At 46.7% G+C, this 27,455-nt stretch overlaps 1 protein-coding gene across 3 annotated transcripts in view; it reads left to right on the top strand.

Moving 5' to 3' along the window:
• Window positions 1–27,455, top strand: part of LOC137618181 (metalloendopeptidase OMA1, mitochondrial-like) — a 105,949-nt gene that overhangs the window by 9,870 nt on the left and 68,624 nt on the right. For all 3 annotated transcript variants that reach the window (XM_068348248.1, XM_068348247.1, XM_068348249.1), the window contains exons 2-3: window positions 888–1,114; window positions 23,781–23,944. In XM_068348248.1, the coding sequence (XP_068204349.1) occupies window positions 918–1,114; window positions 23,781–23,944 (361 nt within the window). In that variant the 5' untranslated portion in view covers window positions 888–917. The remainder of the gene's footprint in view (window positions 1–887; window positions 1,115–23,780; window positions 23,945–27,455) is intronic.

Raw genomic sequence — 27,455 nt, 5'->3', positions numbered from 1 at the left:
TTACTAACATAATTCGATATTTGTGTCTTTTAGAGATTTAAGGGTAAACCCTACCTTCCCTCTGAGTGCTGCCGTCAGGCGACAACCCTATCTTGGTCTTGCCATAAAGTAATGTACTCTGGCTTGACTAGGATAGTGTTTCTGTCTTTCCTCTTTGCCAGTGAGTATCCCAGCTTTGAATTACGACAGTATAGTTCCCAATCACTATCTTTGGTTGCACGGGCCATTAGCCCTCTGCCATTGTTATGCCAATGGCTCATGAAGTGTCTGGTTGCTCATCCCTTGTTTTATCAAGCTCAGATGCTGCACTCCTGCCATAGCATAACCACCAAGAAGTTCCATCTGCTATCATAAGTGACCTGGTAGTGAGTGAGCAATGGGGCTGGTGCATCCCCCCTGCTACCACTGTTAACAACGAGTAAGGTTGTTGACACCTCGTTTAAAGTTTTTATGGCTGTAACACCAGCTCACGCCGCTCTCTTCACCAGTGTAAAGAACTTCAGCTTTGGATAGTTAGAAAAAATACAAATTATTTTGAAATTTGTAATTTTTCTTACCTATACAAACCTCAGTTCTTTAAGCTCCACATCCTACCTCAATCACCCCGCAAGTCTCAGGCCTAAAAGTCAAAAGTCCTACTCTTGCTGATAGACACGTGGGTGGGGCTTCCTGCTACCCCTGAGTACTGTAGTTATAACTAACTTTTTACATTTTGAATGCCATTCCATCTTTGGTGAAGTCATCTCAATTTAGAGGACTTAGGTTTGTAAGTATAGCTATAGCTTGGAAAATTCAAATTATTTTTAAAATTTGTTATTTATTTTTATATTTGCTCTTTGTAAATAACTAAAATGGTAACTTGATTTTTCTTTCATCTTGTGTTTCAGAAATTTCACATATGTTACAAGATTGTCAAAATGTTTCAAAAGTGGTCAGGGTTTGGTGGTACTTTGAAGAGATGGGCTATTACAGGTGCGTTCTCCATTAGCTTGCACAAGTCTGTCAGTTTCTCAGTGAGGACATTTTCGATGAGAAGAAGCAGTTGTTTTAGTCTTGTACTACAGAGGGAAGTTAAGAATACCTGTCAAAAGACAAGGCTTTTTCATACATCAAAGTAAGTTACTTTTGTATAAGCAGTTTCATGAAATTTTTTCAATATTAAACTTACCCGATGATCATATAGCTGTCAGCTCTGCTGCCCGACAGAAAAACCTACGGGCGGAATACGCCAGCGATCGCTATACAGGTGGGGGTGTACATCAACAGCGCCATCTGTCAAGTAGGTACTCAAGTACTCGATGTCAACACAGAACCAATTTTCTCTCTGTCGTGCCACCGGAAAGACCTACTAAATATGCTGTTACTAACTGGATTTGTTTTCACAACTATTTGGTGAAGTACACTATTCCAGTTTTGAGCTTTCGCTATGCAGGGGTTTTATCTTCATTTCAAAACTTGAACTTGTTTTGGATAGATTTATTTATGGTGACAAAGAGAGTATGGACTCTCTTTCACTTTTAAATGGCCGACCCTTCCCTTAGACGGAAGTGTGTTTAGGTTTTTAGTAATTTTGCTTAACACGTTATAGATCTATATATTTTATATCTCTCCGCCTTTATTAGGCCTCTTCGATTAACTTTCCATTTATTATCAACATATAAAAATGAATTTTTATGTTTTGTTTATATGCGACCTTTCCTGATAGTAGGCGGTCCTAACTTGGAACCGAAGTTAATCAACGTTGAGCCCGTTATATCGTATTTTACCTTTAAAGAATTTATAACTTTTTAAATTTAATGTTTTATGAAAGAATTTCTTTGATAGTCTCGTACTGTTTTCAAAGATGAACTAACGTTTAGTTTTTTTAGTCTACGCAGTTGTTGACGTTCAGGACGTTCAACATGCGCTCTATCGTTACGATAGAGAGAGAGAGTGTTTCACGGTTTCACTTTGCAGTAAGAGTAAACCGATTCTGGCGTTTCGTTCATTCTTTCTTAGCTTAAATGGTTTAAATTCTAAATTAAAGGAACTTTTTATTTGGAAAACCTTTCAGTTTTTTCCTTTAGCAAATAACATGTTTTGACGATATATAATTGGGCTCTTCTCTCAGGTGCGAAATCAAGAGAGAAAGAGAGAGAGAGATAGAGACGGAGGGAGAGAGAGGAGAAAAAACGTTTCGTTCAAGCGGGTAACGTTGTTCTCGTTTTACTCTCCTCCCTAGTCGCTGTAGGGGAAGAAGGTAAAACGTTTCTAGGGTTTTATTCTTGTTCCCAGGCTATGTGCGGTGAGAGATTGTAAACGTAGTTTTTTTTTATCTAGTGTTTAGTCTCTTTCCCAGCCACTGAATTCTTTATCTTTATATATGTTTTCTGTTGCATTATACGACTGTTTTCGCAATTACTACCTTTTAATGAAGGGTAGGATTGCGTGTTTCAGGTAGAAATCAGTAAAAGTTTCGATTTCAGTGAAATAAGTGCAAAACAGAAAATCAAAGTGATAAAGTGATATGCGCAAAGTGTTACAGTGTTGCGTCCGAGGGTTCGTCTGTTCGTGCCTGTCGTTCACCTAGTCCGGGACCTCTTGCAAGCTCCCAAGCCCAGGGGAGAAGTAATGTCGAACGACTTATGGGTTCCTCAGGCCTTGATCAACGAACAGACGTTTTTCCCTCCGTGGTTTCGGGCGTATCTACCAAGATCGCCCCACCCACTCAAAGACGAGAGAGCCCATTTACTTCTCGTCTGCGGAAGAGGTTTCTCGTAAGAAACCTTGGACCAAGGTCTCGCAGCTTATTAAGGGATTTTGACGAAGGAAAAATCTATTTCTGGGAAGAGGCCTGTGACGCCCGGTGAGAAAGGTCCTTCCTTATACCTTTCCTAATATAAATCTTCCAAATATACTAGAGAAAGATAAAAGCATGGAATGCAGAGGTTACAACCCTCGCGCGAACACCTTGTAGGTGTCGTGTATTAAACAAAGGCGTGTGTAAACCACTATTCACAGGTTGTCTTCCATTTAGATAATCCCTTCATCAATGGGGAGGGCCGTGACAGGCCCTAGATAACATGGTTGAACTCCCCAACGACACCTACCACGCGCGCCCTCTAGGACATCCTTCTGCAAGAACATATGGCTTGGCAAGGAAAAAGAGGGGTGGGGTCCGTATCAAATAACCGGGAAGGGTTTCACCGGGCGTCACAGGCCTCTTCCCAGAAATAGATTTTTCCTTCGTCAAAATCCCTTTTCTGGGGGGCCTGTGACGGCCGGTGAGAATGTACCAGAGAATGCCTTCCAAGCCCAATAAATTAATAACATAATAAGGAGAAAACAAACACCATGTAAGGCAATAATATAATACTGTAAGTAAACATAAATCATAAACTAGCCATAGGCATAGGGGATGTAATGCTAAAATAATATGAGGACTAGGGATCACCTGAGTGTCCCGTCGTGAAAGGAATCAACCTTACATGTCTAAGCATATCTAAACTTTACAGGAATGGTAATTACAATAACAGTTAAATCATAACAATTAAACATGGCAAAATAACTTAGGGCTAACGAACCACCCAGGAGAGTGGCGACGTGGTGTGAGAGGTGGTCAGGAGGGAGGAGAGAAGAGATGGAATAAAGAAATAATCAGAGATTAATGGGGGGGAGATAAGACTCCCCGCTGCAACTGTAGGGTATTTAAGGGCCTGTAAGTTCTTTAGATAGTGGCGTTTGAAAACCATAGGAGATTTCCAACCCGTGTATTTTTTAAGGTCATCAAAGTCCATGTTCTGGAAGTAATTGATAGAGGTAGCTATTGACCGTATATCATGAGCATGGGGAAATGATTCCGGGTTAGCATGTTTAATGAAGTAGAGGATTTGTTGTCTGATACCTTGAATGGTCAAAGTACCACCTTGTTCCCTGATAAATAAGGGGCCAGACGAGCGGGTGGCAGATCTAGCTAAAAAGGTCCTGAGAGTAGTGACTGGACACAGCGAAGGATCCTGGGGAAGAGAGATGATCTTCCAAGGGGACCACCTATTTTGCGGGTCCTCATTTTTTGCTAGGAAAGCTCTGTCTGGGGTAAGCAGTACTTCGCCTGTAGGGAGGAAATCTATGTTTTCCGGGTTACGTGAGAGCGCTGCTAGTTCTGAGATTCTAGCACCTGAGGCCATAGCTGATAGAAATAACGTCTTCCTAAGCAGAGTGATATAAGAGCAGGACTCGTTGTCAGTGTCCGACGCGAGTTTGAGGACATTGTTCAGAGACCAAGAGACTTTTTGTGGCCGATCCAACGGCCGAAGCCTAGCACATGCTTTTGGAATAGATGAGAAATAGGAATCAGCTAGATTAATGTTAAACCCAACCAGGAATATCTTCTTCAAAGCTGACTTGATGGTAATTATAGTGCTAGCTGCCAAGCCCTTGTCAAATAAGAACCTAAAGAACGAGATGGCTAAATTCGGAGTCATACGAGTGTGGTCTGAATTCTTTAAGAAACCTGCTAATTTCTTAACAGCCGAATCATATTGACGAATTGTCGAGTCCCTTTTGTCCGCTTCGATGAAGAGAACGTTTTCCGGGTCAATGTTTGCGTCTTTATGAGCTGCAAACTTCATGAAGTCCACAAAGTTAGGGTTTTGGCTATCCTTGAGGAATCTGACACAGTCTGTGTTTGAATTACTTGGGTTAGTTTGGGGAATGGAATCCGGAAGGGTCGGAGTTTCAGCTCGAGGAGGAGAGGAAACCAACTGCTCTTTGGCCAGTGAGGTGCTACTAAGGCCACTGTCCCCCGGAAGGAGCATAGTTTGTGCAATACTTTCATTAGAAGATTCACTGGTGGAAATAGGTAAATCTTCCTCCAATGGTTCCAATCCAGGGTTAATGCGTCTATGGCATAAGCCTGAGGGTCCATGTTTGGTGTCACATAACAAGGAAGTTTGTGATTCATCTGAGTTGCGAATAGATCTACCTGAAGGCCCGGAACCAGCCTGAGTATCCACTGGAATGAAATTATGTCCAGAGACCATTCTGATTCCAGTGGTTTCATCCTGGATAGTGAGTCCGCTATCACATTCTGGACTCCCGCTAGGTGGGTTGCTGACAGGAACCAGTTCTTTTCTGCTGCCAAGGTGAAGATAGTGACCAGGATCTGATTCAGGTTGGGCGACTTGGATCCTCCTCTGTTGATGCAGTGTACTACGGCTGTGCTGTCTGACACTACTCTGATGTGGGTCGACCTCGGAGGAGAGAGCCTCTTCAGGGTCAAGAACACTGCCATGGCTTCGAGAACATTGATGTGGAAGTGTTTCATGGCGGGTGACCAAGAGCCCTGAAACATCTGACGTTCGTAGTAACCCCCCCATCCACTCAGAGACGCGTCTGTATGAATTGTCACTTGTGGGGGTGGGAATTGAAGAGGAACCGATTTGGAAAGGTTCTTCGATTCGGACCATGGCTGTAATCTCATTTTCAAGACAGAGGGGATTTTCGAGACCTTGTCTCTTAAAGGTACTGTGGCTCTCTTTCTCCAAACTCGATTGATGTCTTTGAGTTTGGCTTTCAATAGGCGATCTGTTACTGAGGCGAATTGCAGAAGGCCGAGGATTCTTTCTAAGGCTCTTCTGGACACCTGCCTGTGTTTTAGAAAATTCTTGACCTTGGAAGCTATTTCTCTTACCTTTTTGGGAGGTAGAACCAGCTTGTGCCGTGCAAGGTCCCACTGTATGCCTAACCATTCGAAGCGGTCTGATGGAAGTAGGCGGGATTTTTGGAGATTGACCCGAAATCCCAGGTTGGCGAGAAAACGAAGTACTTTCTTCGTAGCTCTGTTGCACTCCAGGGCTGACCGAGCCCAAATAAGCCAATCGTCCAGATAAGCAACGATCTGAATCCCTTGGTTCCTGAGTTGTTCTAGCACCGTCTCTCCCAGTTTCGTGAATATCCTGGGTGCAATGTTGAGGCCGAAGGGCATGACTTTGAATGCAAAGGCTTTCCTGCCTAGACGGAAACCTAGGTAAGGAGAGAAGTTTCGAGCTATTGGTACGTGATAATAGGCGTCGGTAAGATCGATAGAGGTGGTGACGGCCCCACGCGGAAGCAGGGTACGTACCTGAGAGATGGTCAACATCCGGAACTTGTCGCAGAAGATGTAAGAATTTAGCTTTGACAAGTCCAGGACCACTCTCAATGCCGACGAGCCTTTCTTCGGAACTGTGAACAGGCGGCCTTGGAACTTCAGCGATCGAACCCGTTTGATTGCTTTTTTCTGTAGTAACTCGGTGGTGTACTCTCTCAGAATGGATGTGGGTCTCTGGAAGAAGGTCACTGGTGGAGGAGGGGAACCTCGTGACCATTTCCACCCCAAGCCTTTGGAGACTATGCTGTGAGCCCACGGACTGAAGGTCCAACGGTCTCGAAAGTGGTAAAGTCTCCCCCCTACCGGAACTATATCATTGCGAGGGAGTGAATCTAGGTTCTTTCCCTCCTCGAGAACCCCTTGTCCTAGGTCCGCCTCGTTGACGGAACTGTCCTCTAGCCCTGTAGCTACCTCTCTGGTGTCCACGAAAGGGACCTGAGGGTCCGTAGCTAGGGATGTATGCGGGTGAGGGCATCCAAACGGGGTTGGGTTGGGTACCTGGGGGAGCAGTGAGGTAGACCACCTGTTGAGGGTGTTTCGGCTGTAGAGGAGACGAAGCAGTGGGAGACTGTGAAGACGAGTGGGCAATCGACGATTGTTGGTAGTGACCTCGGCTCGTCTTGTAAGGGGCAAACCTCTGTTTCTTCCTGAAGAAGTTTTGTTTTTGCCCTTCAACCCTCTTTTTGGCAGTGAGGCCCCACCTCACTTGCAAATTTTGATTTGCTCTCGCAGCGTCTTGTAGTACCTTGTTCACCTCCTCCTGAGGAAAAAGGTTCTTACCCCAGCAGGGGGAAGCTATCAGCCTATTCGGTTCATGCCTGATCGTGGCCTCAGAAAGAACGTGCTTCCTGCAACTAACCCGAGCCGAACAAAACTCGTGTAAGTCGATTTGGAAGGACAGAGACAGGTTCTTTGTGAATACCCGGAACATGGTCTCGGTCGGGTAAAGTGAGGTTAGGGACTCCACGGAGGTAATGGAGTGGAGAGACCTAGCCAACCTATTCCGTGCCTCAAACTCAGTCTTGAGAAGAATATCTGGTAATTTAGGAAGCTTCTCGGAGAACAGATTAGAGGCACAGTCTGGGTCTAACTTCCCTACTGTGAAAGTAGCGGGGGCATCATCCCAGATAGTAACGGTACTCGGAATGAGCATGGAGGTGGGATCGGTCTCTTTAAGAGCTGGCATGGCAGAACCTTCTTTGATAGCCTGAAAAGTAAGAGCTGCCACTTTATCTGTAATAGGCAAGGTAATACCTGGAGAAGCTGTAAATATGGTGTAGGCTCCTTTGTGTGGGGTGAGCTTGGAATTAGTGCAACCCCAGTCTGACAACGTCCTGGCCCAGAAAGATTGGGCCTGCTCTTTAGGGAATATTACCGTTTCCTTCGGTACCTTGTCTAACCTAACCAAGGCATGTTCTTTCAATCGGATGAAGCCGTTGAATGGGAATTCTAGTCCCGGAGGGTAAAATTCTAAGTCCTCTAGAGGACGGGTGCCTATGCCCTCTAGAGTTATGGCACCATCAATATATGGAGCATGTAAGGCAAACCTCCAAGGGTTGTTTTTCTCGAAGGGAGGTAACTTCGATGCGTCCGGGGCTGAAGGAGGGGGCATCTGAGTTCCGGAGCGGATGAGACTTGCCACCATATCTTTGAGCTCCGTCATAGCTCCTCGGTCTGCCCTAGACTGTTGAAGATATTGTTGTATCTGCTCTTTCACAATATCCCTGACCATGGCGGCGGATAAAGGGGGCTCCCGAGCTTGATCCTCTAACGAAGCCCTGGACTTAGTAGACTTTGACTTCTTAGGAGTCACGGTTTTAGGTATAGCAATATGAACATCAGGATCCTTTGAGGGTCCCGGAACCGGTGACACTGATAATGGCAAAGCTGAAGGCTTAAAGGTACGTAGTGGCTTCACCTTGGGTCGTACAGGAATGGAGGAACCTAGAGGAGAAGCCGTAGGTTTATCAAAGCCGTGAAAGGAAGTAGAAGAGGAAGGAGTGTGGGGTGAAAGGGGGTCCACCAACTCAACACCACCTACCTGCTCATCCATGGGTTCCTCGTCCAGACCTAGGTAGGGCTCGGCCTCCGTCTTAAAACCTCTTCCTCAGTTAGAATGGTTTCTCTAATCACTTCAATTAACGGGGCCGCTGTCTCCGGTGGAACTGCTGCAGTAGTAGAGCCTGGGAATAGGCGAGAAGCCATGTCTCCATCAAGAAGATAGGGTGCGCCAGCAGGCGCATTCCTCCCAAACCCTGACACCCAAGGCCGGAGAGTAGCTCTCGCCTCCCTGAGAGATTCATCATCAGCCTGAAAGAGGAGAGGGAATTAATGATGAAGTCAAAACTGAAGTCAATATACAAAGAGCAATTAATTCTTCGCAAAGAATATTAACAGGGACACTAGAACCAACTTACCTCCTCGCTCAGGAGTAGGGCTGACAGCCCATAGCAGAGCATGCATGCCTCCGGAAACCATATCGTATAGGGGGCTTGTCCCGGTTCCCGAGAGAAGGATATGGCGCAATGGGCATGGGCCCGGCATAGATCATGGCCCATGGGATCAGTAAAGGCAGCGGAGCAGCCCCTGGCAGTGCAGCGGACTTTCTGTAAAAAGAAAGAAGACATAAGTCTGGATGTTCCTTGAGATTCTTGTCATTGACTTATGAATCAGAAACACTTAAATCTTAATTAATGTGTGAGTATGGTAGTAGCTAACACCTTAATAAAATAAGAAATTATAATAGAAAACCAGTAACCACATAGCATGAATCTCTAAACTTCATCGATATCACACTGTTAACTCCGGTTCTGGACTCCTGCTTGATCTCTGTTTTTACCGGAGGTCCGGTAGCAAAGGCCCGTCATCGTGATATCGTGACCGTCTCCGGTACGATAACATTATCCTCAATGAATGAGTTATCTCCAGTGAAGCCGGAGATACGATGAAAACGGGGGCCTTAACTGTGTAATTGTGATCAAACATGACAAAGGTTCGTGTGTAAAAGGCTTCAGCCGGAGTCCGAGTGCCGGATTTCACCGTTGCACTCCAAAAATCTGCTCCGGAACGATAACTAGTTCTCACCCAATGAGTATCCATTATAGCGGAGCATAACTCAAGGCGGAGCCAAGCATAACTCAAGGCGGAGCTAAGGGTGTCGGTATAAAACGACCCCAATTAATGACTCATACACTAACGTACCTAATAATAGTGTTAGCTATATTAACAGTAACCACATCAATAAATCGTTTATAATATTAAACGTACTATCATCAATTCTGATACTGAGAAGAGGCCTGAATAACCCGTGATCGTATAAAAACGGAGAACGGGAAATTCACCTCTCTTACTCAAAGAAAACGAGAGAAAGGATAACTCATACCTGTAGAACAGGAAACGAGCACTCTATGCTTTCGCTCTCAAGGTTACATATTAAAAATTAACATCACACAATAAATAAGAAAATTAATAAAATTGATTGCTTTTCTTAGTAATAGTAATAACGAAGAATAACGACAACGTAACAAAAAAACAAGGATATAGTCTAAAACGAACCCTCCAGGAGGGTACAAATTAACAGACTAAATCGCTAAGCTTTAAATCGTTACTATGCTTTAAAACGCTATCTTAAATCGCTATTCTTCGTAGGTCCAAATTGGACTTGTAAGCAAATAAATACCATAGTAAAAATTAATAATAATTAATGATAACATAAAAGGCCATAAAACGTAAGTGATATAACCTATCTGACAGAGTACCAGATGGGCAAAATTAACTAGAAAATTTACCGAAACGAACATACCCAAAATGGCTGCCGATATCTCGGCAGGACAATCTCTTCCAAAACTAAAAACCACCATAATGGAAATAGAACAAATGCCCGGTACTGTCAAAAGCTGCCAAAACAAACTATGGTACTTAACATTGGTAAGGGTGAAGTAACAACGTCAGTCATGTTGAAATAACGAGAAATTCTTCGAAAAAACACTGTGCCCAAAAAAACTATGCTTGCTTCAAGTCCAATTAAAGAAGGATGTCCTAGAGGGCGCGCGTGGTAGGTGTCGTTGGGGAGTTCAACCATGTTATCTAGGGCCTGTCACGGCCCTCCCCATTGATGAAGGGATTATCTAAATGGAAGACAACCTGTGAATAGTGGTTTACACACGCCTTTGTTTAATACACGACACCTACAAGGTGTTCGCGCGAGGGTTGTAACCTCTGCATTCCATGCTTTTATCTTTCTCTAGTATATTTGGAAGATTTATATTAGGAAAGGTATAAGGAAGGACCTTTCTCACCGGCCGTCACAGGTCCCCCAGAAAAGTGCAAGTCGGTCCCTTCCGTGCAAGTCCAACGGCCCAGGTGTAGCCACTGGGTCAGTTCGGACTCGCTGCAGTCATCCGACGACTGCACACCTCCCAAGAGAGGCAAGGTGGTACCGCAACAGGCAGTAACTCCGTCTGTTGCCGCACCCGCTGTTTAGACCCTCAGTCACAACGGACAGTAGCTCCGTCTGTTGCCGCTTTTGTAGACCCTAAGTGGTCTTTACTGCAGTCTATGCAGACTCAATTAGCTGTGGTTATGCAGGAGTTTCGTGCGGAGAAGGTTAACGCTGCACCCGTTAGCCTACAACCTGCCACGGTTGTGCGCCCAGCTCACGCTGAGGCTGCCTGCTCCCACACTCCGACTGCGGAGAAGGTTGACGATGCACCCGTTTGCCTACAACCTGCCACGGTTGTGCGCCCAGCAGACGCTGCGGCTGCCTGCTCCCACACTCTGGCTGTGAGAGCTCCTCCACCCATGCGCAGTCGACCCTGCCAGACGCATGCTGACTCCCACAGACGCACGGAGCACTCCGTTGACGTGCGTGTGCTACCACAACAACAGGAGGGTGGAGTTAAGCTGCCGTGTTTTGACACGGTGCGTCAGCCTCCGCAACCCAGTGTGGTTACCGCCACTCGCCCGCAGCAGACTAGTCAGTCAGGAGTTGAGGCTTCCCCACACAGCTTTGGTTGTTGCCAGCTCACAGACAGTCAAGCAGTTACATAACGTTGCCTTCTGGTCTGCTACTAATGCACCAGTGCTGTATGTCCTCACGCGCCTGTTGTGGTTGACAGTTCAGTTTTTTGACAGCTCACAGACTGTCTGCAGTTACATAACGTTGCCTTCTGGTCTGCTGCTAATGCACCAGTGCTGCATGTCCTCACGCACCTGTTGTGGTTGACAGTTCAGTTTTTGACAGTTCACAGACTGTCATGCAGTTACATAACGTTGCCTTCTGGTCTGCTGCTAATGCACCAGTGAGACCCTCACTGAGATAACCTAGCTTTTCTCGGACAAGGTTCCTGTAGATGAGAAAGTGCTGTTCTCCCTCCTACTGATATTCCTTTGAGGACTCTGTCATTTGGAGAGGAGCCTTAAGCTGCTTAGCCTCCTATGAACTTTTGTCGAGCCTTTGAAGTTTTGCTGTACTATTATGTCACACATAACAAGGCTTCCAGGGATGGTAAATGGTTCCGCTTCAGTCGCTAACCCCGTCTGTTGCCACACCTGCTCCCGTAGACCCTAATGGGCTTTGCTGCAAGACATGCAGTCCAAGCTTGGGTCCTTGATAGAGGACTTAATACGGAGAAGAACCTTCTGGCCAACAACCTTCCTACCGGTTGGTTGTGCGCCCTGTTGACGCTGAGGTATCCTGCTCGCGTCCGCCAGTTGAGGTGGTTCCTCCACCGATGCGACCCAGTGTGGGTTGCCAGTCGCACGTTGACGTTAAGCGACGCTCGGAGGTGGTTGTTGACGTCACTAGGAAGACGTTCAACAACCAGCAGAGGTGACTTGTTGTGACGCAGTGCGTCAACCTCAGCAACCCGGTAGGGTGTTGACTGCACAACCCAGACAGTCTAGACAGTTTCGGGTTGACGCTGTACTTCCTCGCGTCCCCATGGTTGACAGTTCACAGACTGTGCAGCAGTACCATGATTTTGCGTCCGGCTCCGTCACGCATCCACCAATGCGACCGGATTCAGCGAGTCAGACGTTGCCCACTCCGTTGCCGTTTCCTCATCAGTTTCGGATGAGGAACCCTCTGATGAGGACGTTGCTGAACAAGACGATCAACCCCCAGCCCTGCTATCCATCCAGAAGATGCTGAAGAAGGAACGCTGCCCTGTCAGGCTGTGGATGAGTCTGGTAAGGACTCTGTCATCCGTGGTTCAATTTGTGTCACTAGGAAGACTACACCTCCGTCCTCTTCTATACCATCTAGCTTTTCACTGAAAAAAGGACAAGACGCTAAAAGCGGTCTCGATCCCGATTTCCAGAAAGTTAAAGTCTGGTCTGACTTGGTGAAAGGACTTTTTCAACCTTAGAAAGGGTCTTCCCCTGACTGTTCAGACTCCCAACCACGTTCTCTTCTCGGACGCATCGGACGTAGGCTGGGGTGCGACATTAGACGGTAGGGAATGCTTGGGATTATGGAACTCGAGTCAAAGGACAATGCATTTCAACTGCAAGAAGCTACTGGTAGTAAGTCTGACCTGGAAAAGCTTCAGGTCTCTCCTTCAAGGCAAAGTGGTGGAGGTGAACTCGGACAACACACGGCTTTGACGTACATCTCCAAGCAAGGAGGGACCTACTCTCTGACATAGTACGAGATCGCAAGGGACCTCCTCACCTGGTCAACAGGTCTAGACTTTTCACTAGTAACGAGGTTCATCCAAGGCAACTTGAATGTCATAGCAGATTGTCTCAGTCGGAAGGGACAAATAATTCCAACAGAATGGACCCTCCACAAGGATGTATGCAAGAGACTTTGGGCCGCCTGGGGCCAGCCAACCATAGATCTCTTCGCAACCTCGATGACCAAGAGGCTCCCAATAGTTTGCTCACCTATCCCGGACCCAGCAGTAGTTCATATAGATGCCTTTCTACTAGATTGGTCACATCTAGATCTATATGCATTCCCTCCGTTCAAGATTGTCAACAAGGTACTGCAGAAGTTCGCCTCTCACGAAGGGACAAGGTTGACGCTAGTTGCTTCCCTCTGGCCCGCGAGAGAATGACTCACCGAGGTACTTCGATGGCTAGTAGACGTTCCCAGAACACTTCCCCTAAGGGTGGACCTTCTACGTCAGCCTCGCGTAAAGAAGGTACACCAAGGCCTCCACGCTCTTCGTCTGACTGCCTTCAGACTACCGAAAGACTCGCAAGAGCTAGAGGCTTTTCGAAGGAGGCAACCAGAGCGTTTGCTAGAGCAAGGAGAACATCCACCCTTAGAATCTACCAATCGAAGTGGGAAATCTTCCGAAACTGGTGCAAGTCAGTATCCGTATCCCCGACCAGTACCTCTGTAACTCAAATAGCTGACTTTCTCTTATATCTGAGGAAAGAACGATCTCTTTCAGCTCCCACTTTCAAGGGTTACAGAAGCATGTTGGCATCAGTCTTCCGTCACAGAGGCTTAGATCTTTCCAACAATAAAGATCTACAGGACCTCTTTAAGTCTTTTGAGACCACAAAGGAGCGTCGTTTGGTTACACCTGGTTGGAATTTAGACGTGGTACTAAGATTCCTTATGTCAGACAGGTTCGGACCGCTTCAATCAGCCTCCCTGAAAGATCTCACCTTTAAGACTCTTTTCCTGATATGCTTAACCACAGCTAAAAGAGTCAGTGAGATTCATGCCTTCAGCAAGAACATCGGATTCTCATCCGAAACGGCTACATGTTCTACAACTTGGTTTTCTAGCCAAACACGAGCTGCCTTCTCGGCCTTGACCAATATCGTTCGATATTCCAAACTTATCGTATGGTTGGAAATGAACTAGAAAGAGTATTATGTCCTGTAAGAGCTCTTAAGTTCTATTTAAAAACCTTTACGAGGCCCGTCTGAAGCTTTATGGTGTTCAGTTAAGAATCCATCTTTGCCTATGTCAGAGAATGCTTTATCCTATTTTATCAGACTGTTAATACGAGAAGCTCATTCCCATCTGAATGAGGAAGACCAAGCTTTGCTGAAGGTAAGGACACATGAAGTTAGAGCTGTCGCAACTTCTGTGGCCTTTAAATAAAATAGATCTCTGCAAAGATATTCGACGCAACCTATTGGAAAAGCAAATCAGTGTTCGCGTCTTTTATCTTAAGAATGTCCAGTCTCTTTACGAGAACTGCTACAATCTGGGACCATTCGTAGCAACGAGTGCAGTAGTGGTGAGGGCTCCACCACTACAATTCCCTAATTCCATAACCTTTTTAATCTTTCTCTTGAAATGTTATTATTGTTTTTGGGTTGTCCGGAAGGCTAAGAAGCCTTTCGCATCCTACTTGATTTGGCGGGTGGTCAAAGTCATTTCTTGAGAAGCGCCTAGATTAGAGGTTTTGATGAGGACCTTTAGTATGGGTTGCAACCCTTCATACTTCAGCTCCTAGGAGTCGCTCAGCTTCCTATGAGGATCGCGAGGCTCAGTAAGGAAGACGTACTTAAAAAGGCAGAGTAATTGTTCAAGTCGACTTCCTTACCAGGTACTTATTTATTTTATGTTTGTTATTTTGAATAACTGCTAAAATGAAATACGGAATACTTAGCTCATAATAATGTCAACATGTAATGCTGGTCTCTACCCACCCCCCTGGGTGTGAATCAGCTATATGATCATCGGGTAAGTTTAATATTGAAAAATGTTATTTTCATTAGTAAAATAAATTTTTGAATATACTTACCCGATGATCATAAATTAAAGGACCCACCCGTCCTCCCCATAGAGACCCAGTGGACAGAGGAGAAAATTGGTTCTGTGTTGACATCGAGTACTTGAGTACCTACTTGACAGATGGCGCTGTTGATGTACACCCCCACCTGTATAGCGATCGCTGGCGTATTCCGCCCGTAGGTTTTTCTGTCGGGCAGCAGAGCTGACAGCTATATGATCATCGGGTAAGTATATTCAAAAATTTATTTTACTAATGAAAATAACATTTTGATGAGGACCTTTAGTATGGGTTGCAACCCTTCATACTTCAGCTCCTAGGAGTCGCTCAGCATCCTATGAGGATCGCGAGGCTCAGTAAGGAAGACGTACTTAAAAAGGCAGAGTAATTGTTCAAGTCGACTTTTTTACCAGGTACTTATTTATTTTATGTTTGTTATTTTGAATAACTGCTAAAATGAAATACGGAATACTTAGCTCATAATAATGTCAACATGTAATGCTGGTCTCTACCCACCCCCCTGGGTGTGAATCAGCTATATGATCATCGGGTAAGTTTAATATTGAAAAATGTTATTTTCATTAGTAAAATAAATTTTTGAATATACTTACCCGATGATCATAAATTAAAGGACCCACCCGTCCTCCCCATAGAGACCCAGTGGACAGAGGAGAAAATTGGTTCTGTGTTGACATCGAGTACTTGAGTACCTACTTGACAGATGGCGCTGTTGATGTACACCCCCACCTGTATAGCGATCGCTGGCGTATTCCGCCCGTAGGTTTTTCTGTCGGGCAGCAGAGCTGACAGCTATATGATCATCGGGTAAGTATATTCAAAAATTTATTTTACTAATGAAAATAACATTTTTTGTATTGAAATTTCCTAGAATAAATTAATCGATATATAGGACAAATATTCTACCCAGTTCAGTTACTGTGGTCTCTTCTTGGTAATTTGGTATGATGTCTTGGTAGCTGGTCCTAGAGGGGGGAAGTTGAGGATGAAAGAAATTTATTTCAATAAGGCTTACCCATCATTAATTGTGCTATACATTTTGCAATTACAGCTTGTTTGACAAACTCAAAATTAGGCATTTGTAGTGGGTTTGTGTAACTAGTCCCCTAGGATTATACTGTATTTAACCCTCCCCATACTTATACTGTACCACAGCACTACACTCTGAGAACTATTGCAACACATCATGGCTGCAAGTGGAGGGATTCAAGGCAGAAGGCACGTCCTTCTCAGCCTCTAAGTCAGCAGCTATAAAGGTCTCAGCCTTGGCCTCTGTCCATACTGTGTCCTGGCTCAACCAGTGGTTGGGTGTAGTGAAGTATATTGCAAAGTCGACAAGGTTTTCAACCACGGAGCCTTTGGAGAAGTACAAGAGCCTTATGCTGTCCGAAGGGAAGGCAGTCACCTTCCTGGATCCCCAGACAGCAAAACTTGTGGGCTAACTTGGTTTATGAATAGGCGAGATGCTGTGGTCTCTTGCTTCTCAAAACAGGTTAGCCTGGAGGCGATGTTGGCGTTGAAGAACTCGTCGGTGCATGTTGCCATGTCTCTGCTTCCAGAGAGTCTTGTACAGGCAGTGGAAGATTCATGGAGGACAGCTTCACAGTTCTCCCTGATCCACTGGGCTTGTTGCCTTTAAGGTCTATGGCTCTTTGAAGGGAAAACAACAAAACTGTCGGGTTTAGCCAGACCTGCAGGCTTAGGTTCGAGGAAAGGCCCAGTTCCTGTTCTGAGATCCTGTTCCACTGCGCCCGTGACCTAGTCTCAAAAAGAGCCTGTGCAGGCACAGTCTTTTAGATCACCACAACTTACTCCTTTCTGGAGGGTTGGTGAAGGGAAGAGGCTAGGGAGAGGGAAACACGGAGAGTAAGTTTTTTTTTTTTTTTTTTTTTTTTTTTTTTTTTTTTTTTTTTTTTTTTGCCTCACCACTGGGTAATGTGGCAGAGACATGGGGCCGAGACTTGAGTGGGGAGTATTTATCGGTACGGTTACTTCCCTTTCTGGACCACCGTCCTTCCCTATCTCTTAATCTGATCGAGTTCCTATCAGATCTCTCAATATCAATGAATACCCTAGCCTTGCAGGCAAAGGTTGTAGTGATGTTGGAGAAGAACATGTTTGAAATTGTTCAAGACTGATCTCTGGGCTATTATAGTCGTCTTTTCCTGGTGGAGAATGTGATGGGAGCTGGAGACAGGTCATCGACCTCTCTCCTCTGAACAAGTTTGTGCGTCAGTTAAAGTTCATGAGAAAAACAATGCGGTATGTGTTGTCTTTTATCTGAGAGGGAGATTCATGTTTTTGGTGGGTCTATAAGCCACGTACTTAGAGGCGTTTGTTCATCAGACCTATCAAAAATACCTTTGCTTCTCCCTCTATAGTATGGTGTACCAGTTCAAGACTGTATTTTGGACTGTGTATGGCTTCCCAGGTATTCAATTGGGTGTTCACATTAGTAGCCTCTTGTGCCCACTCACTAAAGATACTTTTTTTGATGTATCGACAATTGGTTTATTCTGGCCTCTTTGGAGAGGCAGTTACATCAAGAGCGAGAGTATCTTCTTGTATTTTGGGGATTTTGGTAAATTGGGAATATCATAAAAAGCAGAGGTTGAAGTACATGTACCTGGGCATGCTGATTATTCAGCAGCAGCGAAAGTCTTTCCTTCAGATGATTGCATGAGCAAGCTCCAGAAAGTTTCACGACCCTTTCTGTCCAACACGGCTGTTCCAGTTCGGCAATGATGTCTTCTCGTTGGAGTAGCTTGTTGTTCATGGGCGTCTCCATTGGAGATCCTTTCACTGGTGCTTGAAGGATCACTGGGTAGCCAACAAGGATCCCCTGTATTAAAGGAGGTCAGGAGTGAACTAGCATTGTGGCTCGATGAGAGAAACTTTACCAGAGGAATCTCACTCGACTTTTCACCTTCAGATTTACATCTGTGTTCTGATGCATTGAAGTAGGGGTGGGGTGGACACCTGGACAGTGTCCCAGGCAACTGGGTCCACCTCCTCTCTCCACTCCAGCTCCTCTCTCCGCTCCAGGTCATCCTCCAAGCTCCTACCTCCTCCGTATGTGTTTCAGAGGAGGTACTACGAGATCTTCGGGGAATCTCTTCCAACGCTGCCTCTTGACAACTCTATAGAGGCACTCTCGAAGGCCATACCCTTCGGGAAACTTAAGGGACTTCTAGTCTCCTTTTCGGCCTCTGAAATCCAGAACCAGGAGAAGGTGGCGAAGTACACAATGCAGGCTACTTCGCGGATAGATTTCTGGTTAGGATCTTTAGGACAACTGATGCGGTCTAAGGACCTGTCTCGGGAGTCCTCCAGGAAGTCTTTGGAGACTTTCCTATTGTCTGGCACTCGGGCCATCGAGTTCCTCTCCCATCAGGTAGTGAACCTTTGGGCCAACACTATCCTGAAGAGGAGAGATACAATCATAGGCAAGTTCCATAGACATCTCCCTTAGTCCGAAGTAGCGAGACTGAGAAATGCTCTTTTTGAGGCAATTCTTTGTTCCATCCCGAGGATGTCGAGCGGGTAGCAGAGAGGTGGAGGAAGTCCAGTCAGGACTACCTCATCCAAAAGGTCTTAACAGCTAGACCTTACCCCTCTCAACTACAGTGGAAGAGCACAGCAAAACCTGCAACTGAAGAGGGCTAGAGACCCAAAATAGCAGGGTAAAAAAGGTGCGAAGCCGGCCTTTCACAGCAAAAAGTCCTTTCGTGGAGGAAAGGGTAAGAAGGGATCCGGCTGAGCGGTCCCAATAGGACAGGCAATCCTCTCATTTGCCCACTTGTGGGGGGATGCCTGCAAAGCTGCTGGCAGAGGTGGCTTCACCACGGGGCCGAACCCTGGACGGTCGAGGTGATTCGTTCTGGGTTTCGTATCCCGTTCAAGCTCTCTCTCCCTCCACTGACTCGAGTGCCGATTTTATCGAACTCCTGCGCGAAGGGGTCAGCACGGGAGTTTGCCCTCAGGGCAGAAGTCCAGTCCATGTAGGAGAAGGACCCTCTTCAGGAGGTCCTCGACGGGTCCCCAGGCTTTTACAGTCGACTCTTTCTTGTGAAAAAGGCGTCTGGAGACCGGAGACCAGTCATCGATCTCTCGGCCCTGAACAGGTTTGTCGAACAGACACCTTTCAGGATGGAGACGGCCGACACAGTCGGACAAGCGATAAGACCCCAGGACATCATTTGCACTCTAGATCTAAAGGACGTCTACTTCCAGATCCCAGTTCACCTGTCTTCCAGGAAGTATCTGAGATTCATGTTCAATCGGAAGCATTACCAGTTCAGGGTACTGTGTTTCGGTCTTTCCACAGCACCCCAGGTATTCACAAGAGTATTCGCCCTAGTATCATCTTGGGCTCACAGAGCCGGCATCCGTCTCCTAAGATACTTGGACGACTGGCTGATCCTGGGAGACTCGGAGGCGGCCCTTCTCCGCCACCGAGACGAGCCTCTAAGGTTTTGCCAGGATCTGGGGATTGTGGTAGACCTCGAGAAGTCTCAACTGCTCCCCTCTCAAGAACTGGTATACGAAAGGATCCAGAGACTGAGGGAGATAGCACAGGTCTTCCTCAGTCGATAAAGAGCTCTTGGTGCAGTATTGGCTTCGCCTTCTCGGTCACCTCTCTTCCCTGACCCGACTGGTCCCCAACAGTCACCTCAGGATGAGATCCCTCCAGTGGCGACTAAAATTCCAGTGGAACCAACACTCCGATTCCCGGGATAACCTAGTCCGCATAGGGCTAGAGAAACAGTTGGACCTCAGGTGGTGGCTGGCGGAGCCGAACCTTTGCAAAGGGGTCGATCTTCTCGGCTCTCCCCCCGGAATTGATGCTTTTTTTGGATGCATCAAAAGAAGGGTGGTGGGGTCACGTGCTGCACCATTACATCTGAGGCCAATGGTCTGAATCAGAAAAGTACATACATATACCAAGGCACTTCCCCCAATTTTGGGGGGTAGCTGACATCAAACAAATGAAACAAAAAAGGGGACGTCTCCTCTCTATGTTCCTCCCAGCCTGACAAGGGACTCAACCGAGTTCGGCTGGTACTGCTAGGGTGGCACAGCCCACCCTCCCACATTATATACCACAGATGAAGCTTCATAACGCTGAATCCCCTACTGCTGCTACCTCCGCGGTCATCCAAGGCACAGGAGGAAGCAGCAGGGCCTACCGGAACTGCGTCACAATCGCTCACCATTCATTCCTATTTCTAGCACGCTCTCTTGCCTCTCTCACATCTATCCTCCTATCACCCAGAGCTTCCTTCACTCCATCCATCCACCCAAACCTTGGCCTTCCTCTTGTACTTCTCCCATCGACTCATGCATTCATCACCTTCTTTAGCAGACAGCCATTTTCCATTCTCTCAACATGGCCAAACCACCTCAACACATTCATATCCACTCTAGCTGCTAACTCATTTCTTACACCCGTTCTCACCCTCACTACTTCGTTCCTAACCCTATCTACTCGAGATACACCAGCCATACTCCTTAGACACTTCATCTCAAACATTCAATTTCTGTCTCTCTGTCACTTTCATTCCCCACAACTCCGATCCATACATCACAGTTTGTACAATCACTTTCTCATACAGAACTCTCTTTACATTCATGCCCAACCCTCTATTTTTTACTACTCCCTTAACTGGCCCCAACACTTTGCATCCTTCATTCACTCCCTGACATACATATACTTCCACTCCACCATTTGTGCAACAATAGACTCCAAATACTTAAACTGATCCACCTCCTCAAGTAACTCTCCATTCAACATGACATTCAACCTCGCACCACCTTCCCTTTTCGTACATCTCATAACCTTACTCTTACCCACATTAACTCCCAACTTCCTTCTCTCACACACCCTTCCAAATTCTGTCACTAATCAGCCAAGCTTCTCTTCCGCGTCTGCAACCAGTACAGTATCATCCGCAAACAACAACTGATTTACCTCCCATTCATGGTCATTCTCGTCTACCAGTTTCAATCCTCGTCCAAGCACTCGAGCATTCACCTCTTTCACCACTCCATCAACTTACAAGTTAAACAATCACGGTGACATCAGAAAAGTACCAGCACATAAATCTCTTAGAGATGAGGGTAGCCTTTCTGGCCCTCAAAAAGTTCCACCAGATCCTGGCAGGGCACTCTGTGGTGTTGATGAGCGACAACACCACGGTAGTAGCTTATCTAAGCAAACAGGGCGGTACCTTTTCGCACCAGCTGTGCCATCTTGCAGTAGAGATACTCAGATGGGCAGAGGACAACTCGGTGACTCTATGAGCTCGCTTCATTCCGGGCAAGCGAAATGTGCTAGCAGACAAGCTGAGCAGAGTGACTCAGACAGTTGGCACCGAGTGGTCTTTGAATCCTCTGATAGCCAACAAAGTCCTGACTTTGTGGGGTTCTCCAACTGTGGATCTGCTCACAACGGCCCTGAATTTCAGACTCCCATTGTACTGCTCCCCAGTCCCGGATCCCCAAGCTCTTTAGCAAGATGCTTTCCAACAATGGTGGATAAACCTGGACGCTTACGCGATTCCCCTGTTCTGTCTGATGAGAAAAGTCCTCAACCAGGTACGAGCAAGCAACAACTTGCAAATGACCCTCGTAGCTCCGCTATGGCATCACGCAGAATGGTTCCTGGACCTTCTGCATCTCCTTACAGAGATCCCGAGGGAGCTCCCTCCACAGAACGACCTCCTCAAGCAACCACATGCCAACAACTTCACGCCTGGAGACTATCCAGCATCTCCTCACATAGAGAGGCTTTTCCCAACTGGTTGCGAAAATAATGGTTGGACACCTCAGGAGATCCACAGAGGCAGTCTACCAGGCGATGTGGTCAGTTTTCTGTGGTTGGTGTCGTGGAAGGGGTATCTCTCCCCTCGATGCATCTGTTCCAACTATAGCAGAATTTCTTGTATACCTTCGGGAAGAAATGCTTCTCTCGGTCTCGGCAGTCAAAGGCTACCGCTCAGCCTTGAGTCTCGCCTTTAGACTGAAAGGAGTCGATATTTCCTCCTCGTTGGGACTTTCTTTGCTCATATGTAGTTACAAGCTTACTTGTCCCCAGGCAGAGCTAAGACCCCCCTTGGAATGTGGTTCAGGTTCTCAGGTCTCTGAAGGGCTTCTCCTATGAACCACTACGCCAAGCCTCTGATCGCCACCTCACGTGGAAGACGGTGTTCTTGCTCTCTCTTGCTTCGGCCAAGAGAGTCAGCGAACTTCATGGTCCATATGCTGATGTCTTCCACTCTAGGAGATGGGGGAAGTAATCCTCAACTACGTCCTTGAGTTTGTAGCTAAGACTCAAAATCTGGGTGTGCCGGACTCCAGGTTCGGCTCATTTTGGATAGAGAATCTTCATTCGGTAACCGAAGATCCAGACCAACTGTTATTATGTCCAGTAAGGAGTCGGAGGTGTTACTTAAGAAGAACAGCAAAAGCTTGCCCCCGTGTACAAGCACTTTTTGTCAGCACTGGGAAGGTCAAGAGGAGGGTCACGAGGAATACTATTTCCTCCTGGATAAGGAAAGTAATCGAATACGCTCTATATCCAGACCCTCCTCTGTCCAACCGATCCAGAGCTCATGACATCAGAGGCATTGCAACGTCTCTGGCGTTCAAGAAGAGTTTTTCTGTGGCACAGGTATTGCAAGCGGGCATGTGGAAGCGTCAGACGACCTTCACAGCCCACTACCTGAAAGACGTAACCCACAAGAGCATGGAAACCTCTTCCATTGGTCCTGTGATGGCCCCACAACAAGTGATCTAATGCCTCAGGCTCCTTGATGGACAAGTAGCAGAGGGATGAGGGCTGAGATTACCCGGGTTAGTCTAGGGTGAATGAAAAGAATGTCTGACTCCCTTCTTTCTTCCACCTTCTCCCCCCCTGGGGAAACAGCTCTGTAAGACCGAAGCATAGCTGACCTCACCCCTCTGCGGGTAAGATTCATTTCCTTTGTGCATCCTGAGTATGAATAAATACTTTGTTACGTCACCAATACCTCATGAGGGAGGGTATTGGATATGTCTTAGAACTCATGCTTATCCTAGAGTTCCTACGTAAAGACAAGCCACGAGTCTCTCTCACACAAGCTTCTGCAGGCCGCTATCATTGAGTTACCTTGTAACTACTTTGATTTTAGCGAGGGTAGGGTTCCTACTAATTAGATCAAAGATCAATTAGAGGGAACCCCCGGTCATGACCAAGGCTACTTTGTAGAACTTCCTCCCTCCTAAGAGTAAATCACCCTATAAATAGCAAAGGTTTGTATCTGTGTCGGAACAAATAACAAATTTGGAAATGATTTGTATTTTTCCTAACATACAAACTTGGGGCTATTTATACAAATTGGCCCACCACCCTGTCCTCCTAGAAGTCCTGCCTGAAAGCAAAAGTGGTTACTCAACCGACAGGTGTGAGTGAGTGAGGTAGCCAGTCTACCCCAACCCCCTCCCGCGCTAACTAGTGGATGGGGTAATTATCCCTCACTAAAATTGTCCCGGCTGGTTTTCAGCATTGCCGAAAGTAATGCCCTATAAATAGCTCCAGGTTTGTATGTTGGGAAAAATACAAATTACTTCCATATTTGTTATGTTTAGTTGACTGACAGTGGACGGAGCTTCCTCATCACTTGCTGCGAGTTAAAACTACCTTGTTAAATTTTTAGCAGTTGTTTCAGCTTTGCTGAAGTTACACTCCTATCAAAGTACTCAGGTTTGTATTTGGAAAAATGCAAATTACTGTACTTAAACAAATTTGTGAATTTTTGTCCCTCCTGGTATTCATCGTATTTTTTGTGTAAAATTTGGTCTGCTTCATTTAAATAATCAAGACCAGGATTTATATTGCTGTAATTCACTCTTTAATTTATGATTGAAGATTCCTTGAATATTTTCAGACCTCGTTATGTCAATCCACTCTTGCTTGCAATCTTGAGGCCTTTGAGTAAGGTTACTGCAATTTTAGTTGGCCGAGGTTTCAGAAAGTGGTGGCAGTCTTTACCTGCAAAGAAAAGGGCTTTATTCATTCAGCATTTCTTACGCAACAAGTATAAGTATTTAGGTGAGTAAGAAGTGTTTTCTAGCAACGGAAATTATATAAATAACAATGGGACAAATTATGTATGGAGTTGATTTCTTGCTCTATGAGGTATTACACTTCCTCACTTTCCTCCAGTGATTTAGGTGCAGTATTACTATGATTATTATTATTATATTTCTTATTACGGGTACATATTATTGTTATTATTTTCATCATTAGTGTGCTGAACTCTTGTTATTATTGTTATAAATATGTATCATTGGATGATTGTACTGTACTTATATTTAAAGTCTTACCCTTTGCACTTTTTCTAAAGGGCCTCTTTAGCTGAAAAAGTAAACGATTTACAGTTGTTTGAAGGTAAATTAAAAAGAAGATATTTCAATAGCAAGATAAGAATTATGAAATTACCAAAATAAGAATCAAATCTAAAACAACAGATTAAGAAGGTATTGCAGTTGCCAAAGATTGAATAGTTTGGAAGGTAAAATAGCTTTCCACCAGGTAACTAAGTTTGTTCCGTAACCGAAATACAAACCACGCTATTTACAAAGGGTATTACTTTTAGCGTAGCTGAAATGGCGAGCCATTAGAATTTAACGAGGGTGTATTACCCCCGCGCTAGTTAGCGGGGGGGTAGGGGAGTGGTAGCTAGCTACCCCTCCTCCCCCTCACACACAGGTGAATACTCACTTTCACTTTTGGCTCGGACTGTGACAGACGTCTCTGTCTTGGTCCTCGCTTGGCAGCCATTGTCTGTTTTGTCTTTACTTAATCGCTTACTTTTCTTTTACTCAATATATATGTAAACATGTTTTCATGTTTGTATATATATTTGAGTATAGAAATAAGTAAGTTTCCTTTTCAGATGTGTGTGTGTAGTGTACGATATCTACGTGGAGGCCTCGGCAGTTAGGCCTCCACGGCCTAATTTTATGGGTTGCGATCGAGTTTGACTTCGGTCTTTCTCTCTCTCTCTCTCTTGAGGTCGTTCACCCTTTTACTATGTTTTACTACGCCCTTGTAGCTTCCTTCCCGTGTGGGTGGGGTTGCTACGCCGTACATTTTGTCTCAATTAGTTTATGAATCTAATTGTAGTTGTTAATTTTTCAGCTTGTAGAACGATTCCTTTCGGGGTTTTCGTTTTTTTCTTTAGTGTTCATTCATTTTTAAATTACATAATTACATAGTTACATAATTATAATTGTTATAATTCTGTTTTGGTTACAGCTCTCCTTCCGCGAGTGTAAGTGGTTGTGAGGGCACGTGCCTATTGTGTAATTCTTGTTCCTTTTCCTCGGGATTCCTCTTCGGAGCCTTCCCGGGGGAATGAATGTGTACTAATATTATTTGTTTTATTTTTTACAGTTACCGATCTAGTTCGTTTCTGTAATATAGCAACGGTGTGAGCTGTCTGGTTGAGTCCTGGGGATTCGGCTGTTGCTGCCTCCCCCTTGTATTGTCGTCAGGGGCGTGTCTCCTTCTACTGGTAGTACTCCCGTGTCGACGGACAGCTCTCCAGTTCATTTTAGAACAGTCAGGAGGCTTGCCTCCTTGGGCGGATAACTTTCCTTCCGAGGGAAGTTTTTTCCTGTCCAGGCTTGAGCTTTTCCTCTTTTGGGGGGTTCTTCTCTTGCCTTTTTTTCGTGCGACTATGCTCTTGGTGCTGAGCGGTCGCACCTGCAGTTTCGCTCAAGGGGCTGGGCAACTGCAGGATCTCCTCTTCGGAGGATTGCCCCTTTTAGGTCACTGGCTGACCAGTCTCTTCCACGAAGTGTTTCTCTTTCGTTCGCGAGAGAGTACACTCATAGAGACTCCTCTTCGGAGGTTTCTTCTGTTGCTGTTGCTGTTGGCCTCCCTCGCCGTAAGGCCCTCCGTCCGCCTCGTCGTAAGGGCCTCTCATCTCCCTATAAGGGTGTTTGAGGCGCCTTTTTGAATCTCCGTTTGCAGCCTACAACTTCTTTTTCTCGATCTTCCGTCTTGGTGCAGATGGACAGCAGTCTAATCTCGTCTTCCGACGGGCAACGGTCTTCCCGACGGACAACGGTCTTCCCGACGGACAGCGGTCTTCCGACGGACATCAGTCTCCCGGCGGACAACGATCCCTTCGGGGCAAAGGGTTGCCCCCACGGGGGTTCTTCCCTTGCGTGTCAGGGTTTCCCTGCGCGCCCTTCTGTTCGTCAGCGCTCTCCTGTTCGTCAGCGCTTTCAAGATGATCTTCCCTGCAGTTCCTGTTACGTGCCCTGTGCGCCCACGTTCGCCCTCGCGATCTAGAACTTAGGTTCAGGTCGGGGTCAAGGACTCTTCTTCTTTGCGCGGGCTTCCACGCGTAGCCTTCTGCTCGTCAGCGATCATCAGCTCGTCAGCGATCATCAGCTCGTCAGCGATCATCAGCTCGTCAGCGATCGTCAGCTCGTCAGCGATCGTCAGCTCGTCAGCGATCATCAGCTCGCCAGCGATCTCCGGATCGCCCACGTGTGTTACAGCTGGCACGCCAACGTTCTCCAACACTTCTGAAGGAACATGGTTCGCCAGCTACTAGCTCAACTGCGGATGCTGATCGCCATCGCGCGACCCTCAACTGCGGATGCTGATCGCCATCGCGCGACCCTCAACTGCGGATGCTGATCGCCATCGCGCGACCCTCAACTGCGGATGCTGATCGCCATCGCGCGACCCTCAACTGCGGATGCTGATCGCCATCGCGCGACCCTCAACTGCGGATGCTGATCGCCATCGCGCGACCCTCAACTGCGGATGCTGATCGCCATCGCGCGACCCTCAACTGCGGATGCTGATCGCCATCGCGCGACCCTCAACTGCGGATGCTGATCGCCATCGCACAACCCTGAACGATTGCCCGCTTCGCATGCTGCTCCTCATCGCACAACCCTGAACGATCGCCCTCTTGCGGATGCTGATCACCATCGCACCCTTTCACGCGATCATTAACCTGCGCATGCTGCTCGCCATCGCACAACCCTGAACGATTGCCCGCTTCGCATGCTGCTCCTCATCGCACAACCCTGAACGATCGCCCTCTTGCGGATGCTGATCACCATCGCACCCTTTCACGCGATCATTCACCTGCGCATGCTGCTCGCCATCGCACAACCCTGAACGATTGCCCGCTTCGCATGCTGCTCCTCATCGCACAACCCTGAACGATCGCCCTCTTGCGGATGCTGATCACCATCGCACCCTTTCACGCGATCATTCACCTGCGCATGCTGCTCGCCATCGCACAACCCTGAACGATTGCCCGCTTCGCATGCTGCTCCTCATCGCACAACCCTGAACGATCGCCCTCTTGCGGATGCTGATCACCATCGCACCCTATCACGCGATCATTCACCTACACATGCTGCTCGCCATCGCTTACCGCCAGCGATCTTCTTCACCTACGCGGCAGCACGATCCCTCGCCGTCACGCCCATTCGCCTGCGCGCCCGCGCGATCGCTCGCCTGCGCGCCCGCGCGATCGCTCGCCCGCGCGATCGCTCGCCTGCGCGCCCGCGCGATCGCTCGCCTG

This window comes from Palaemon carinicauda, chromosome 24 (assembly GCF_036898095.1).
Source record: "Palaemon carinicauda isolate YSFRI2023 chromosome 24, ASM3689809v2, whole genome shotgun sequence".
Taxonomy (NCBI): domain Eukaryota; kingdom Metazoa; phylum Arthropoda; class Malacostraca; order Decapoda; family Palaemonidae; genus Palaemon; species Palaemon carinicauda.
The sequence above is the reverse complement of the archived record's forward strand: the minus strand, read 5'-3'. Positions and strand labels throughout refer to the sequence as shown.